The sequence below is a fragment of the Galleria mellonella genome, unplaced genomic scaffold (genome assembly GCF_026898425.1).
Source record: "Galleria mellonella isolate WM207_F2 unplaced genomic scaffold, CSIRO_AGI_GalMel_v1 utg176, whole genome shotgun sequence".
NCBI classification, from domain to species: domain Eukaryota; kingdom Metazoa; phylum Arthropoda; class Insecta; order Lepidoptera; family Pyralidae; genus Galleria; species Galleria mellonella.
In genome coordinates this window covers 1,784,396-1,802,643 of record NW_026442019.1, presented here as the reverse complement: position 1 = coordinate 1,802,643, position 18,248 = coordinate 1,784,396, and the positions used below count along the sequence as shown (strand labels likewise).

At 36.3% G+C, this 18,248-nt stretch overlaps 2 protein-coding genes across 3 annotated transcripts in view; one reads left to right on the top strand and one right to left on the bottom strand.

The window, feature by feature from the left end:
• Nucleotides 1-18,248, top strand: part of LOC113515812 (uncharacterized) — a 42,583-nt gene that overhangs the window by 23,308 nt on the left and 1,027 nt on the right. Inside the window, exons 4-9 of one of the 2 annotated variants that reach the window (XM_052893500.1) lie at nucleotides 35-271; nucleotides 2,777-2,923; nucleotides 15,631-15,760; nucleotides 16,919-17,052; nucleotides 17,820-17,940; nucleotides 18,151-18,243. In XM_052893500.1, the coding sequence (XP_052749460.1) occupies nucleotides 35-271; nucleotides 2,777-2,923; nucleotides 15,631-15,760; nucleotides 16,919-17,052; nucleotides 17,820-17,940; nucleotides 18,151-18,243 (862 nt within the window). The remainder of the gene's footprint in view (nucleotides 1-34; nucleotides 272-2,776; nucleotides 2,924-15,630; nucleotides 15,761-16,918; nucleotides 17,053-17,819; nucleotides 17,941-18,150; nucleotides 18,244-18,248) is intronic. The other variant, XM_052893501.1, reaches the window with a different exon arrangement.
• LOC116413552 (nicotinamide riboside kinase 1) lies at nucleotides 4,002-11,362 on the bottom strand. The gene is made up of 4 exons (XM_052893506.1): nucleotides 11,177-11,362; nucleotides 10,009-10,554; nucleotides 8,749-8,875; nucleotides 4,002-8,200 (listed from the first exon to the last, which is right to left on the bottom strand). The coding sequence occupies exons 2-4, from the start codon at nucleotides 10,392-10,394 to the stop codon at nucleotides 8,096-8,098; spliced, it is 618 nt and encodes a 205-aa protein (XP_052749466.1). The 5' UTR covers nucleotides 10,395-10,554; nucleotides 11,177-11,362; the 3' UTR covers nucleotides 4,002-8,095.

The following is an 18,248-nucleotide window of genomic DNA, read 5'->3' as shown; positions in this document are numbered from 1 at the left end:
GTATAAATAAATAAATAATCATCGGACCGTGTAGCGAGCTGATCCGCGACCGTGCGTTGTTGTTCCTGGCGCGCACGGTGCCGGTGCTGCGCGCCGACGACACGCTGCCGCGCGTCACGCACCTCGCGCACCACGCGCACGCCGCGCACCACGCGCACGACACGCACGCCACGCACGCCACGCACGCCACGCACGCCACGCACGCCACGCACGCCACGCACGCCGCCCACGACACGCACGCCACGCACGGCCCGCCGCACGAACACAACCAGTGAGTACGATAGTATCCCACTTCTGATCTCAAACTACTGTACTTACTTATTGTAAATTGAAATTGAAATCCTTTATTTGCTGGAATAAGGTAAAAATGTACCTAAATGTAGTTACATAGTACGTAGAGTATTATTGTCTACAGAGACCGCAGTATGTAGTAGGTAACTGCAGAAAAGACTTTACATAAAGCAGACATTTGAATTTGAACTCATTTATTTGCTGGAATAAGGTACATTTTTATAGGTGTTACTTTACAAGAAAAATAGTCCAATCTTATTCTGCCACACTGCAGGCGTGCAAATATAAAAACTTATTAAACAAAACATTAAAATAATTTCATCATAATAACATATACATTTGCAATAATATTTTGTCACTTTTTGTATCTATTCATGTCAATTCATTGTCTTATAAAATCATTAAATATGTACATAACACAAGGTGAACACATATCTAATCATTATTTATAATTATTTTATCATTTAAAAACTCATTTATTGAGTAATAACATTTATCCATAAATAGCTTCAAGAGCTTTTTTTTTGTAATAAGATAAATTATTACAATTCCTAATACTTTCAGGCAAATGATTATATATATGTTATTTGTATGGTAATATGTTTTCATAGTAATTTAAGTACGTAATCCTAACTTTACATGTATATGATATATTATTTAGCAATATAAAGCTTGTAAGCCTCTTAGTAATAAATATAAATGAAGCACAAGTTCACTTAGTTCATTTATTTTAGATATTTAAATTTGTATATATACATATAACAAATAATATAACATAAATATACCCAACTTCTGTTAATCCATTGACACTTATTTAATTATACATTCTTTAGGACTTCCATCAACAATAATTGTGATATATTTTATATAATGACCACGTGGTTCACTATACTTGTTCACTCTTGATACGACAGGGAGCTCCGCTCTGTTCAACGGTTGGACAAGAAGTGTCTCCCCACCCGAATAACAACCTTTTATATCTACACGGCCGAATTTGAGTTAACAAGTCAGCGAGACCACGTGTACTTACAATTTCATTACTATTTATTCAAGTATCATGATAATAAATGATTATAAAATCGATTTAAATATAAAATAGTGTTTTATATACATTACAAGAATAATTCATTATAAAATTTGGTATAATTTTTATTTTATATTTAAAATTGTTATGCTGGTTTTTATTAATAAATGTAGGTATACATTTTGACACAAGATGTTTAGGAAAATTAATATATTTTAAAATAAATATCTAACACACGCTACACACTACACCTCACACTGACAGGGGGGAAACGGGATTGTTATTAATGGGGATTAGTAACCCCATTGCTACCAATACACCCTGGCAGCTCCACCTCCTCGTTGTTCTCCCTGGAAACTATCGTGAATAATTATTGTTAAATTCGTCACGGTGGCCTAATTGCCCTGCTTCATCCTCACCTATCATCTCTCACTGGTGCCCCGCCAGTGTATAGCGATATGCTGGCAGGGCACCAATGAGGGTTTTTCAATGGGCGATAATGGAATGGTAATCCCGCCTGCGCTATCGGTATACGCTGGCGGAGTACTATTTTTTTTAATGGGTGATAATGGAATGATAACCGCCTGCGCTATCGGGATACGCTGGCGGGGTACCAGTGAGGGATGACAGGTGAGGATGATAAGGCAGGTCAGTTAGCCCATCGTGACGAATTCCACTAGAATCAATCACGACGGTTTCCAGGGGGAACCGCGTGGAGGTCGACCAGATAGGGTGTATTGTTAGTAATGGATCAATTAGACCCCATTACTAACAATCCCTTTCCCCCCGGCGGAGTACCATTAAATGATGATAGGTGACGATGAAAACAGACCAGTTGGCCCATCGTGATGAATACACCTGAAATTCAATTGCTAGTTTCCAAGGGGAGCCCCGTAGAGGTCGACCTGACAGAGTATATTGCTAGCAATGGGACAGGTAATCCGCATTATTAATAATTTCTTCTCTCCTATTGTTGTGATTTTAATTTAATTATTATTAAATTGTTCCATTTAAAAATACGTACCTCTTGTTTGGATACCTCTGTCCCATTCGTGATTCTACCGTGAAGCAGTTGTGTTTGCATGGCTGTTTTTCGGTTTGAATGCTGAGATATGGCAGTGAATTTACTGGGTACAGAGGGATAACATCTGAGTTCTCAGGAATGGCAACGCATGGGGGGTATCATGGGCGAAACAGTATACTCTGTTATGTCCATGGTACTGCTCATGTGTATAGGCGACGGTTACCACTTTCCATCAGGTGGGCCGTCAGCTTGTTTGCCATTCTAAGTTGTATAAAAAAAACATATGTGTTATAATATTCCGATGCTTTCATGAGTGAATGTACTGGGACGACTGGTAAAGCTCACCCAGTTGATGCTATAAATAAATAACAAATAAATTACCAGTGATATGAACGTGTGCTGTAACCGTAGTGTAACAAGCGACTGAACACCTACAGATTGGAGGAGCGCGGCAAGCGGTCGCTGGAGGAGGCCGCGGCGGAGGGGGTCGGCCCGAGCGACTCTGTACCGTCACACGAGCTCGCGGCCGAGCACCGCGCCGCCGCGCCGCGCGAGAGCCGCAAGTTCTGCGACGGCGGCGGAGTGTAAGTACCTTACTAGTTAACACCGCACTAGTGGGCATAGGTCTTCTCAGAAGAGGGTGTAGACAAATATTGGTAGCGGGGACTAGTGGTCCCTGGCCCCGTTGCTAGCAAAATAGCCAGCTAGGGTATATACGGATCAGCAGGTCTACTCTTGAGTCTAATATCGATATCGATTCAATCTAATAACATCCAAGAAATAACCGGGGTGACAACCCTTAACGAGAAATTTTTTTTCTCAGTACCTATTGAAGATATATTTATGAAATTGAAACTGTACAAGACTATTGATCAACTAAATATATTTTTTTTAGAATTTTTGTATATTGGAAACTATGGTTTCCAATATTTTTTTTTAATGGATGATAATGGAATGGTAACTCCGCTACCGCTATTGGTATGCATTAGCGGGGACCAGTGAGCGATGAGAGATAAGTATGAAGACAGGTCAGTTAGCCCATCGTGACGAATTCAACGATAAATTAATCACAATGGTTTCCAGGGGGAACCGCGCGAAGGTCGACCTGATAGGGTATATTGTTGGCTATGGGGCCTCTTGTCGCATTAGTAACAATCCGTTTTCCCCCTAGTTTCCAATATTGCAGTTATTCACTTACTATAAGGATTAGGGGTGTAAGATTAAGTGTACAGTTCCGGGGGGAAAGGGATTGTTAGTAATGGGGTCTAACTGACCCATTGCTAGCAATACACCCTATCAGGTCGACCTTCACGCGGTTCCCCCTGGAAATCATAGTGATTAATTCTAGTGGAGTTCGTCACGATGGGATCACTGACCTGCTTTCATCTTCACCTATCATCCCTCACTGGTGCCCCGCCTGTGTATACCGATAGCGCAGGCGGGGTTAGCATTTCATCTTCACCCTTTAAAAAATCCGGACTTTTAAAACCAAAACAGGCATGCAAACATAGCTTCTTATTCACAGAAACACGAATGGATTACAGGTAATCGTGCAGACGAAAAATGTATGAAAACTATTAGAATTGTCTATTCAAATTTATTTAGGGCACCAAACAATTATTACAGTAATTAAATTTTTAGAATGACAATTAAAAGACAAAGTAAATTATCAATAATTTATTTAAAGTGTTATTTAACAATGCTCATAAAACTATTCATGATTCGTAGCTTACACAAATAGGAAATAAATGCATGTTAGTACAAAAATATAATCTTATATAAAAACCTCATGTCGTTTTCGCTCCCTATCACAATGCATCGTAAAGCTGGATACGTCATAGACCAATAACACCTAGATAGTCTGTATAAACAATTCGTGGAAACAACACCAATTTTTCATTTTCATATAAGTAAATGTATTTATAACACAGCTGTGTATTATATTATTCCATTTTTTTTATGCAAAATTAAATTGACAAACAAGCTGATGGCCCACCTGATGGAAAGTGGTAACCGTCGCCTATAGACATGAGCAATACTGTGGACATAACAGAGTGTACTGTTTCGCCCATGATACCTCCCATGCGTTGCCATTCCTGAGGACTCATGTGTTATTTCTCTGTACCCTGTCAATTCACTGCCCATGCCCACCCTTCAAACCGAAACACAGCCATGCAAACACAACTGTTTCACGGTAGAAATACGAATGCAACAGAGGTGCCGAAGCAAAGACTTTTGCAGAGTCTCCCTCTGTTAGATATATGAGTATAATAAATTAATGGCAGTAGACTCGCCTCATGTCATTATAAATTCTAATCTTACCGCAACTGGCGAGAAATGTCTTTCACTGAAGGTAAAGGGATTAGTAATAGGGTATATAATCTATCAGGTCGACCTCCATATGGTCCCCCTGGAAACCAACGTGGTTATTTCTTGTGGAATTCATCATGATGGGCTAATTGAAGCAATCTTTTTTAACTTGGTTCTACCAAGTTGGCTGTTTTTTTGGAACGTTTTTTTTTTTTAATTTTCAATGCTCCATCTAGATGTACATCATCCACAGTTAATGTCTAGTTTTCTTGTAACTATGTCACACTTCTAACAATATAGCTTTAACTAACAATATAACATGGATATGAACTGAAATTTAACGTGTTTTACTAGCGATGGATAGTATTAAATGACTGTTAATTATTTTGTTCAGTACTGCAACACAGCTTTCCTTGTTCTGATCAATTTTGACAACATATCACAAAAAATATGTAAAAAATTATACCTCCTTATTCATAATATTCATATATATATATATATATATATATATATATATATATATATATATATTCTGAACTTAGGAAGACAGGTTCATTACATAGCGTAGGTAAACGAAAAGAATTTTCGAAATTCAACACATTCAATAAAACACTTCGATTATGAGAAAACCTATTACTAAAATTAAATTACAGAACCAATTTTGATATAATTATTATGGAACCAGTGTATCCTTTCAGATAAAAAAAATCCAAGTTTAGAACTGATGGAATTATGAAGCAACGAACATATAAAAGAAAAACAACTAAATTGAGAACTTCCTTCTTTTTAAAGTCGGTTGAAAAAAAAAAATAAAAGAATAAAAAGCTTAGAAACATTTATTGATATGTGTTATCATTCTCAAACATAAGATAGTGTTTTCATAAAATATACATTTACTGAACGCTAGTGAAACACGTAAATATTTTTTATATAACATAAATATAAAATATAAGCTATATAAAATAGCAATTTATAAAGTCAATCCAAAACATTAATCAACTTAAATATTTAACTTTAACATTTGAAATATTTCTTTTTTATTTTATTTATTTATTCTTTATTGACGACATTACAAAAAAAAAAATGTCTGGTACAAAAGACGGACTTATTACTATATAGCATTCTCACGCAGTCAACCTTTTGATAAAACAGACATGTAATTATGCAGTGAAAAAATTTAAAATTGTTTTGCAGATAGACAATTACACGTATGTACATATATATAAATATTTCTTGTTCTCAAACATGCTTGGATACGTGAGCTTTATTAAGTAAGCGGCCGGCAAAAGTTGTATGAAAATCCATATCTGTCGTGTTTTGCGGCCAGATAAATTACTATGTAAACTCATATGTGTCCTGTAATTTAAAAATGGAATGACCTTTTACTTCGAAACATGGCTACCAAGGAGGTAATTAATAAAAGGTTTAATTTAAATTTCGAAGTAGCTTGCAAATAGAAAGCCGTTTATTGAAAAAAAAAAGGAACATTATGGCGCGTGAAAAATTATTATTGTTCGTTATTCGTCATTGAACTTAAAAAGTAAAATTGTATTTTTTATTTCCGCGCATTGTTTGAGAAAAGTACTATACAAGTCTTGGCTAAAACTAGACATTGATGGACTCACGTATGTGTGCCTCGGCTACGCCTCGGCCCACATTTGCACGTTCGTCTATCAATGCCTCAGTTGCTGGCCACTGCAGTAATATACTATATATGTTATACGAAATTTTTATCAAATTTTAAATCGATTATTATATAATTATTGGTTTTTTTTTTCTTTGTTGGAAAGAGTATTCTCAATTTGATTTTACACTAGTTAAGTAAAAAATTGAAGCTTTTTTTATACAACTAATAAATATAAAATCGACAATATTATGTTACTAAACAATAAAAAAGAATACGATAAAAAGATTTTAAAACTATAATTTACCAATATAACATATATTAAGGCGCTTTTTATACTAAAATTCCATTTATTTCGTATAATTTTTAACTTATGTTATATAGATAAAATATCTCCATAGAAATGCTTCGACTTTTTCATACAATTTTGCGTGATAAACAGAATGAGTGGATTCCTTTTTGGGAAAGGCTAATGTTCAGCAGTGGACAGTTAAAGGTTGAAATGATGATTCTAAATTTATTAAAAATTCGCGCAGTGCAACTATGTGCAACATGCGTGAAACTAGTTTCAAACTACCTACTACTATTTATACAATTCAAATTAAACAATTTTTTGTATAAATATTGCAATAAATTAAACAGGTAACTTCCAACTACTTGATAATATTATACATGTAAAAATGAGTTTGTTGGTTTTTTTTACGCTTTAAAATTAATACATGCGCAGTATTTAAGATGGAGAAGAACAGTCTACATTTTATATCGGAAAAGCGGGATAAAGTCGCGAGAAAAACTACTACTTTATTAAACAGATTTAAAATTTTAAGGACCATGCTGTTTATCTTCAAAATAAGTACCTAACGAGGTAGACAGAGAGTATGTTTGATATATTGAGCGTATCAAATAACTTGATAAATCCTCTGCTTGGACAATTGAATGATACGGGTTCGAATCCTGTCACAAGTTGAGTTTCCGGAGGTATATATTTTTCAATCCAGTATCCTTACTAATATAGTAAACGTGATTTTGTGTGTGTTGTTTTTTTTAATCTATCTATCCTATTTAAGAGCTAGCAATATGCCCTATTAGGTCGACCTCTACGTGGTTCCCCCTGGAAACCATTGTGAACAATTCTCGTTGAATTCGTCACGAGGGGCTAACTGACCTGCTTCATCCTCATCTATCATTCTTCACTGGTGCCCCGCCGGCGTATACCGATAGCGCAGGTGGGGATACCATTCCATTATCACCCATTTAAAAAAAAAACAATCATTTCTAAAAGGGACTACACTGAGGTCCAACTAATAGAATATATTGCAAGCAACATTGCTTGAATTCATTATTTATAACTATCTATCTATCCTATTTAAGAGCTGCGCTCTTGTCGGTGGAGCTCTTGCCACTCACTACGATTGTCAGCGAGTCTCTTCACCTCTTGATACGACACGACCCCAACTCCTTCCTTGATCTGCCTGATGTAACTATGTCTCGGTCTCCCTCTCCCCCTTCTTCCTTCTATCTTACCTTCTATTATAATGTTCATAAGTTCGTCGTGTCGTATCAAGCGTCCCAACATTTTTTCCCTTCTGTCCTCAATATAGTTTTGAAATATAATTGAAATGGAAAAACACAGGCTGTTTTTTAATTCCGGTAAATGAATATATTTCGGACAAACGGTCGAGGTTGCAGGTAAAAGCTAGTATTTTAAAATATTCAAATGTACATTTAGGATTTTAAAATTATTTTCACACATCTCGATCCTGTTTCAATCTCATAATGATTTGCAAACACTACACTGCTTACTCCCTTAACATTTGAAGTCTTATCGTATCTCGGTGAGGCCCAGAGTGTTGAGGTCTGCTATGACGACGTCGTAGATGTCCGGTCGCGTGCCGTCCAAGATTTGCACCCGTTTGTCTTGCTCGATCTGATAACAATCAGAGAACATTTTGAAATGGTTCTAAATTCATGGCCATAACATTGTATAGTACATTGCATCCATAACACTGTTTACTTCAGCCTATATCCTTCATTATATATAGGTTATTCTTCATACATCCTATTTAGTACATTCGATTATAATGTTAAGGCGCTATAAGGTAACAAACAAACAAACTGACTTTTACGTTAATAATATTAATAAGGAATACTTTATATTTTTTAATATAAGAAAAATCGGAATGATTATATATATTTTAGTCAAGAATGTTTGACAAGTCTTTGTTAGTTCGCGTTCGTGTTTCGACCGCTCATGTCTAAGGGTCCCGGATTGTCCTGAAACTAGTTGAGCCTTCTCGACTAATATACACGTAAATCAATCCGGGTATTCTAACATTAAAATGTGAACTTACAAAACTTTAAAAAACAAAATTGTAATTTTAAAAATGGTTTTTTGATGAGATCACTTTTAGCAATCATCATCATATCAGCTAACTGTCCCCCCAGTCCCCCTCCTAGTCCCGACCTCGTCCGTACCTGCGCGCGGTACTTGAGATGTTCGGGCCACACGCAGCGCTCGAAGTAGCCCGCGACATCGGGCGGGTCGTATAGCCGCAAGCAACGCCGCGACACGCACTCGCCGTACTCCAGCACAAAGTAGTACCTGCACAGTGTTTTTTTTTTTTATGGATGATAATAATTGTAAAGTGATAAGAATGGTAGCCCCGCCTGCGCTATCGGTATACGCTGCCGGGGCACCAGTGATAGATGACAGGTGAGGATGAAAGCAGGTCAACTATCTCAATGTTATGAATTCATTAGGAATTAACACAATCATTTCGGGGGGAAAGGGATTGTTAGCAATGGAGTTTGACAGCCCCATTGCTAGCAATATGCCCTATTAGGTCGACCTCCACGTGGTTCCCCCTGGAAACCATTGTGAACAATTCTCGTTGAATTCGTCAAGATGGGCTAACTGATCCTTCATCCTTATCTATCATTCTTCACTGGTGCCCCGCCGGTGTATACCGATAGCGCGGGTGGGGATACCATTCCATTATCACCCATTTAAAAAAAAACAATCATTTCTAAAAAGGACTACATGGAGGTCCAACTAATAGAATATATTGCAAGCAACATTGCTTGAATTCTTTATTTATAACTATCTATCTATCCATTTAAGAGCTGCGCTCTTGTCGGTGGAACTCTTGCCACTCACTACGATTTTCAGCGAGTCTCTTCACCTCTTGATACGACACGACACCAACTCCTTCCTTGATCTTTTTTTTTTATATAATTTAGAATGGCAAACAAGCTGACGGCCCACTTAATGGAAAGTGGTAACCGTTGCCTACAGACATGAGCAGTACCATGGACATAACAGAGTATACTGTTTCGTCCATGATACCCCCCATGCGTTGCCATTCCTGAGGACTCAGGTGTTATTCCTTTGTACCCAGTAAATTCACGCTATATCCCATCCTTCAAACCGAAACACAGCCATGCAAACACAACTGCTTAACGGTTGAAACACGAATGGGACAGAGGTACCCAAGCAATCGACTTTTGTATAAAGTCTCCCTCTGGTGATCTGCCTGATGTAACTATGTGTTGGTCTCCCTCTTCCCTTCCTTCCTTCTATTATAATGTTCATAAGTTCGTCGTGTCGTATCAAGTGTCCCAACATTTTTCGTTATTTATATAGACACAAAAAAAAAATACAGGGAAATACCGAAAATGTCCCGCTTTTAAATTCAGTTAAATTTACAATGTTTCAATATTTCAATGCAAACTCACCTCAAATTACATAACTCCAGAATTGGTTTATAATTCATCACTGTAAATCCTTCTACAATAAGAAACTTCTTGCCTTTAGCCTCTAATTTGCCAGTTTCTCTCTCTACGGACGAGCCATGCGATTTGTCTCTCCCACTAAGGGTCTGAATGATGTCATCATACATCGTCTCCATATCCAAAGCTGATAGAATATCATAATTATTGTGTTCCATGCCTTCGCACCTCACATGTTTGGGACTATCGTCTGGGTAGAAATATTTGTCTTGATGAAACACGTATACTGGTCTTAACACATTTTTCAATCTGTTCGCTAAAGTCGTTTTTCCTCCGCACGTCACCCCCGATACTCCTATTACAATCCAATCATCCTTGTTGTATCCGGCCATTATATTTTGAAACTTAGTGCTTGAGTGGTAGCACTTCAGAGATATGGGTATATGTGATAGAAAGTGAATGACATGAGACCCCCGATGAAGAACAGACCCCAAACTGCGCAGAATAGGAGGAACCACTGCGGGTCCGGTATCAAACTGTAGACGGCGAGATCTGAAACATTACACTTGCTCTATAAAAAAAGACTCCACACATATTAATATTGCTACCCTAAAAAGGCGGATACACTTGCTCTATAAAAAAAGACTCCACACATATTAATATTGCTCCCCAAAAATGGCAGATTTTTTTTTCGAATTTACTCTAACTGACCTATCTTGTTCATTGTAGCTTTTTTGCCACTTTCATGGTATAAAAAAATGGGAAAGTTAACTCATGTGAATTGCAAAAAGAATTATTAAAATCGGTTCATAACGTAATCACTATATATATATATATATATATATATATATATATATATATATATATATAAGGCGGTCTTATTGCTGAGAGCAATCTTTTCAAGACAACCTTAGGGTAATGGACACACACTGTATAATTAAAAAAGCACTTTTGCAAATTAAAAATTATATATATATATATATATATATATATATATATATATATATATATATATATATATATATATAATTTTGATTAATTGATATGTATACATATATATATATATATATAAGGAAAGTACATATAGGCTTTTTAAGGCTAAAATGAATCATAAATATGCTAATATAAATATATCTGTGTGAGTCTATATTTCATAATACCTTTTGTCATTTACCTTTGTCTATAAATGGGTATGTATTGATCCAAAATACGATCAATACAAATACTGTAGACGTGGACACCAGAATCAATTTCCCCAGAGCTGCATCAGATATGTCCATAAACGTGGGTGACCAGTTTATTCAGATTCAGCCTGCAAGATCGGTTCGTCCTCAGGAAACAATATAGATTTGCCTTCGTCTTTTTTCACTTCTATTTTCTCAACAAGAGGTTTCCTTTTTATTGCTCGTTGAACTATCTGTAAAAGCAAGTGACACACCTCATTCTTACCAGTGTTTATGTGAAAGTCTGCAAATAATGGCAATAGTAATGAGGGATACCGTGGGCATAATAGTATACTTCGTAATGCCTATAGTACTGTTCATGTTTATAGGCAACAGTTACCATTTACCATCAAGTGGGTCATCAGCTTGTTTGCCATTCTAAATTGCATAAAAAAGGGGGAAAAAATCATACAGAATCATCTAGTCCTAAATTAAGGATAGTTGTATTATAGGAATAGGTTATGGATGTAAATTTTTTTTTTAATTCCGCAATATTATATATAGTAAATTGACTGAATACTACAGACATACTTATGAATACAAATTATTGTATTGTGAATTAATCAAATATTGGATGATAAGGATTAACATTATGGTTAAACTGTTACGTCATCAAGGTTGTATAATTGTCATCAACGGGTCATCAAATGTCAGCATTATCTGTGAACTGTTGGAAATAATTTTCAATGTTTCTGATTATTCAAAATCCACTTTTAACCAATTAAAATGTTAACCATAGAACAAGACACAATAGATAGATACTCCTCATTGTTTCCTTCAAAAGATTACAGTAGTAAACTTATTATAAATATAAATAATCACAAGAAATAATCACATTGAGAAAACAATGGGCGACCTTATCACTAAGAGCGATCTCTTTCAGGCAACCTTTGGATTCTAAATATGGGAATATTTCTAAATATGGAAATGTAATACATGTAAAAATATATTTTTCCTACTCATTATTATATAAATACACACATATACAAACAAGCTGCACTACGTCACAAAAAAGCCCCCCCTATATACATGAAGTATTGGATTTGACATTTTTAATATAAAGTAAAAAAAAAAACAATTGCACATGAACAAAAAAAAAAACTATTATTTAAGATTTGATTATAAAAAATAAACAGTGACTCTGTCAAGATTATTACAGAATTAACATAAGAAATATAATAATTATAATTTGTCTAAATCAATCTCAGCATAGAATTAGCAAAGGCATAACATATATACATTTCACATTACATTACAAGTACATATTCAGTAACCCTGCGGAGTGAGGCCCTGATGAGCTGTAATACAGGTATTCTTATACCTATCTCAGGCACCAGTCTCCCATAATTATATTTATAATTTGAATACTTTAATATAAACATATCTCATTATATTTCACTGTGATTAATTGTAAAAAAAAATCAGTTCTTATTATTATTATATATACAAAAAAACCTAAATCATCATCATCTGGGGGGGGGGGGGGGAGAGAAAGGGATTGTTAGTAATGGAGACTGAGAATCCCATTGCTAGTAATATACCCAACCAGGTCCACCTCCTCGTGGTTCCCCCTGGAAACTATCATGGTTAATTCCTGATGAATTCATCATGATGGGCTAACTGGCCTGTTTTCATTCTCATCTATCACCCTTCACTGGTGCTCCACCAGCATATCCTGTTAGCGCAGGCGGGGTTACCATACCATTTTCACCCATCAAAAAAAATATCATCATCTTCCTACCCTTATTCCAATTATTATTTGGGGTCAGTGTAATGTTTTTATCCATATTACAAAAAGTTTAAGCTATTAGTTTTGCAAAAAAAAACCTAAATACATAAATAAAATGTTTTATGAATATCACTCATTGGTAAACAAAGTTCTAGGCGTTATAAACATTTCATAAGCTTTCCCTTTAATTTGTTACCGATCAACTCATAATAATGAACCTACCTTGTCACTGACAGTCTTCTTAACAGTGGGCCTGGAGAGAGCCAGTAATTTCTTGACAGTTGCCTTGCTCACTTGTTCTGATGATTTGTTCTTTTGTTGTGTCTTGTTTATCTTCTTTGGAATCTGCTGTTTTTTAGTTTCTGTAAGGCATTTATAAAATAAATTAATCTTAATAATTTGAAAGTTATGAGATGTAGAGAGCTACTTTTTCTAATTGCACTATTTACCATCAACAGAGAAACATTTAAACTTAAATGGTCACATATAGTATAGTTTCAAAGATATTTTTTTCATATGCACAATGGCTTAAATTAGAGGCTTGGTGTGGAAAATAGAGTCCAATTTACAAAATAGTCTTTTCCTGAGAATACTCAAGCAGTGGAATGAATTCTTTGTCTAGGTTTTCTTTGAGGTTCTTCAGAAAGGGTATATTAAAAACTTTTTGAAGAAAACTTCAGGTTCATGTGACACATCTAATATTACAGATATCCTAAGGCAACAATGACTGTTTACCATCACATGGACTGTATGCTTGTTTGCCACATTTATGGGATAAAAGAGGTACTAGCCCTATAGTAGAAAAAATCCTAATGTAACTTTAATATTACTGGATGGATCAATTTGCAGATATAAAATGAAATAATGAATACTTGCCTATCAAACCATTCCCACAGATTGTGAGCTTCAAAAGATTAAAGTGGATTGAGGCATAAATCACAAACTAATTATAATAATAAACAATTAGTACTGCATTAAGTCAGTTACATAATATTTAATTACAAACAAACTATTTAGATGATTTTATAATTGATAAGTCACTTCACATTGCAATCTATTATAGGATCGACACACATTATTGCTTAATAATAATAATTATTAAATGACTATAATATACTTATCACTGTCACAACGTCAAGAAACACTAATTAAACATTCCTGATAAGGTTATGTAGTGACTTACTATATATAAGCGGAAATTATATCTTATATTATGGTATCAACATATTTATACAACACAGATCTCTTGTTCAGTGTTACAGTGCGATTGATCGTATTCACGTGACGCAAATGTCTATCTTAATTACACAAACCTTGACTCGACGACCCCTTGCGCCGTACCGCGCCCCTTTTGCTTCGCTTGTCCACACTCTCTTCAAAGAAAACAAAATTTTAAATACACGAAGAAGTAAGAAAACGATAACAGAACTTTAGTTTTTTTTTTACTTTAAATGTGTTACCTTCTGGGTCGACCAACTCGAGAGCCTGACGAATTAAAGGTGCAGACATTTTTCATTCAAACGAAACGAAATCATTTATTTATTTTAGTTAAGTTACAGGGATTCTAACCTAAAATTTTTCAATGTTCACTTGCAAATCGCGGACTTATGGTACCATTGTCACGTTATGTCAATGTCAATGAAATGTCAAAACAAACGTCAACCGGCGGATCAGTTTTCATTTCTCTTTTGTTTCGTTTCAAACTATTTTGTTGTGTAGCGTTTTGTTTTTTCCGGTTGTCAAATTATATATTATTATTATTATTATTAATGCGCATGCCTTTTAAAGGTATTCACAGCAATTTACTTTAACATAATTATACAGTATGAAATGAAGTAAACGATTTTAAGGAATTAAATAATACTAGACTACAAATATTTTAAAAGTTACGTTTATTGTTTAATTACTTCACAATAACATTTTGTTATGCAAGTAGTAATACAATGTGTCACCGCTCCTCTTGATTTTAAGAATATCTTATTTTTTATTGGATGAAAATGGAATAATAACTCCACCTGCGTTGGTATACGCATATATCTGTAGTATACGCTGGCGGAGCACCAGTGAGAGATGATAGGTGACGATGAGAACAGATCAATTAGCTCATAGTGACAAATTGCACAACAATTAATCACAATAATTTATAGAGAGAACCGCGTAGAGGTCGACCTAATTCTAATAGCCTAATTGCTCGCAATGTACCCTATATTGCTAGCAATGAGGCTGTTAGACTCAATTATTTACAATCCCTTTCCCCCTATTCTGAAGATATCGTAAATGGCAATAAAGGGAATAAAAACACAATGCATCAGCAGAAGAAAAGGAAAATATTTTTTAAGTAAATAATCTTCTTTAAATTCTCACCAAGTTTTATAATTGAATTTAATACACAATAAATCGTAGTCTCAAAATACAAATGATCCTTTATATGGATGAGTTCTAGTTCTGTCAAAAAGGTCTGTACAGTTACTAAAACATATATAGATTAATACTTTTACATTAAACTCAAATGCCTAGTTATCGTATTAGAAGTAAAATTACCATATATCGGTAACCTTCTCCTATGGGAATAAACTTGCGCCAACAGTGGGTCCTTAATGGGTTATTATGGTTACTTAATAGTGTAATAGAAATGCAATAAAAATGCACAGTAATTTTTTTATATTATTCTACCAGATTCTGTATGCTATACCGAGCGTTCAACGGTGAAATGGAGGGCCCCCCCGCCGGAGTGGAGAGGCGTGAAGACCCCGGCACGGGCGCGCCACCCCGCGGACCCGCACCGGCACCGCATCCGAGATATGAGGTCAGTGAGAATGAAAAGTTAGGCTATCGTGATGAATACACCTGGAATTCAGCATGATGGTTTCCAGGGAGATCATGTGGAGGTCGACCTGATAAGGTATATTGTTAGCAAAAGGGCAGTGAATTTACAGGGTACAGAGGAATAACACCTTAGTACTCAGGAGTGGCAACGCATATCATGGGAGAAACAGTATGCTCTGTTATGTCCATGGTGCTGCTCATATCTATAGGCGACGGTTACCACTTTCCATCAGGTGGGCCGTCAGCTTGTTTGCCATTCTAAGTTGTATAAAAAAGTTAGACCCCATTATCAGCAATCCCTTTCCCCCTAGTAGTGATAGGTAGGTGAGGTTGAACTTAAGTCTATCGGATCGAATTCATGAAGGTATTACCCACAATGGTTTCTAGGGGGTCACGTGGAGGTCCAACTGACATAGAGAGTACGAATTACCTACCTACCGGAATCATTGGAAGTTGAAACAGTTATGAAATCTCTACACCAGTAAGGTTTTTTTTTATATAACTTAGAATGGCAAACAAGCTGACGGCCCACCTGATGGAAAGTGGTAACCGTCGCCTATAGGCATGAGCAGTGCCATGGACATAACAGAGTATACTGTTTCGCCCATGATACCCCCCATGCGTTGCCATTCCTGAGGAGTTAGGTGTTATTCCTCTGTACCTGAATTTACCTACGTGTAAATTCACGCCATATCCCACCCTTCAAACCGAAACACAGCCATGCAAATACAGCTGCTTCACGGTTGAAACAATATTTGAACAAGGTAGTAAAAATAGGTACTCACTGTGTAAGCTTAGGACTTTATTACATCATCATCATATCAGCCTTTGACTGTCCACTGCTGAACATAAGCCTCCCCCTTGGTGGGTTTTGCCAGTATTTGCCAAGCCTGGCAGGTGGATTGTCAACCACCGTTAGGTGTTAGAGATAATTTAAGAGGGACGCTCCTACCCATCCCTCGCTCTCCCTTAGTCGGCTCTTGTGACACCAAACCACCAAAAAGGAAGGGGTGGCCTATTCTATACCGGGATCATATGGCAAGGTCTTTATTTATTTGACTATTATTAGTGCTATGACTCGATATCTGTTCGATGAACCTAGTTTTAAATACTGATTCGTTCGGACATTCCTGAACAGGGTCCCCCAACTCCATGCCCCGCTCGCGTGGAGTACGCGACGCCAGTGTTCGCGCGGAACTACCAAGGTGTATGGAGATACGTTGTGCAGATACCTTACGAGGGTTACTTCACTCAGACTGTCGAGGTCACACGGTAAGGGTTCGACTTTTAAAATTTATAGATTGATTTTTAAAAATGTTTTTAATGAAGATGGAATGATAAACTCGCCTGCTTTATTGGTTTACTCACTTTATTGGCATACAGCTCGTCTGATGGTAAATGGTCATTGTAGCCTAAGGACACCTGTAACACCAGGGGTGTCCCTTGCGCGTTGCCGATCCTGAAGAAACCTTTAATGCATTCGTTGATACACATGATAGGTGGGAATGAAGTTAGGCCAATTAGATCAACGCACAAATTTACTAGGAATTAACTATGATAATATTTCAGTACTAAAGGCGTTGCTCGATTGGTTTTACCACAAAGTATTGATCTAAGCATGAGATAAGTCACTGTCTCTAGTTAAATAACTCACCCTATTAGAACATTAGGTAGACACTGAAAATTACAGGTTCTTATTTTCAAATTTTGTTACATGATCGAAACAAAGGTACCATGGACTATTCATAACTGTGGATTTTTCTGTATTTTTATTTAATTCTTTATTGTACACACCAGTTTTTTATAAAAATATAACAGAGGCAATCAAATGTGTAAAGGCGAACTTAACTGTGCAAGAGTTCTCTTCCAGCAACACCCAAAGTGGAAAGGAACATCAATGTCAGCGGGTAGAGCGGTGTACAATATTGGGACAATTTTTAAAGAAAGAACCTAGACAAAATTAAATTAATATTTTGCTATAAGATTGTTTTTAGCAGGCGTGTAACGATATTTAGTAATATATGGCTATCTGTGGGTAGATGCATGCAGTCCCGCTGCCACTACCTGGAGGGCGGCTGCCTGAGCTCGCCGCGCTGGGTGTCGCTGCTGGTGGCCGAGCTGCACTACCCGCCGCCCGCGCCGCGGTCGCCACTCTACCAGGTACCAGCTCTTTACACCTACTGTTGCCATCTCTAGGCAATCTGTCTATGAAATCTATAATATCGTGTAAAATATAATTGGTTGAGAACACCGTCCGGTGTTGAGTCCGCCATATGTAGATAGAATTTTACTGTGCATTAGTTTTATACTTTATTTTAACATCTATACAAACATTGAAACGTATAATGTTATTTCCAATTTTGTTTTTAGGATTATCAACGTGGTCAGGGAGTAGCAGACTCAGAACCTAGCACAGAGAAGCCCACACATTGCGATGGGCATGATGAGCTTGGATGTTATCAGGTGCG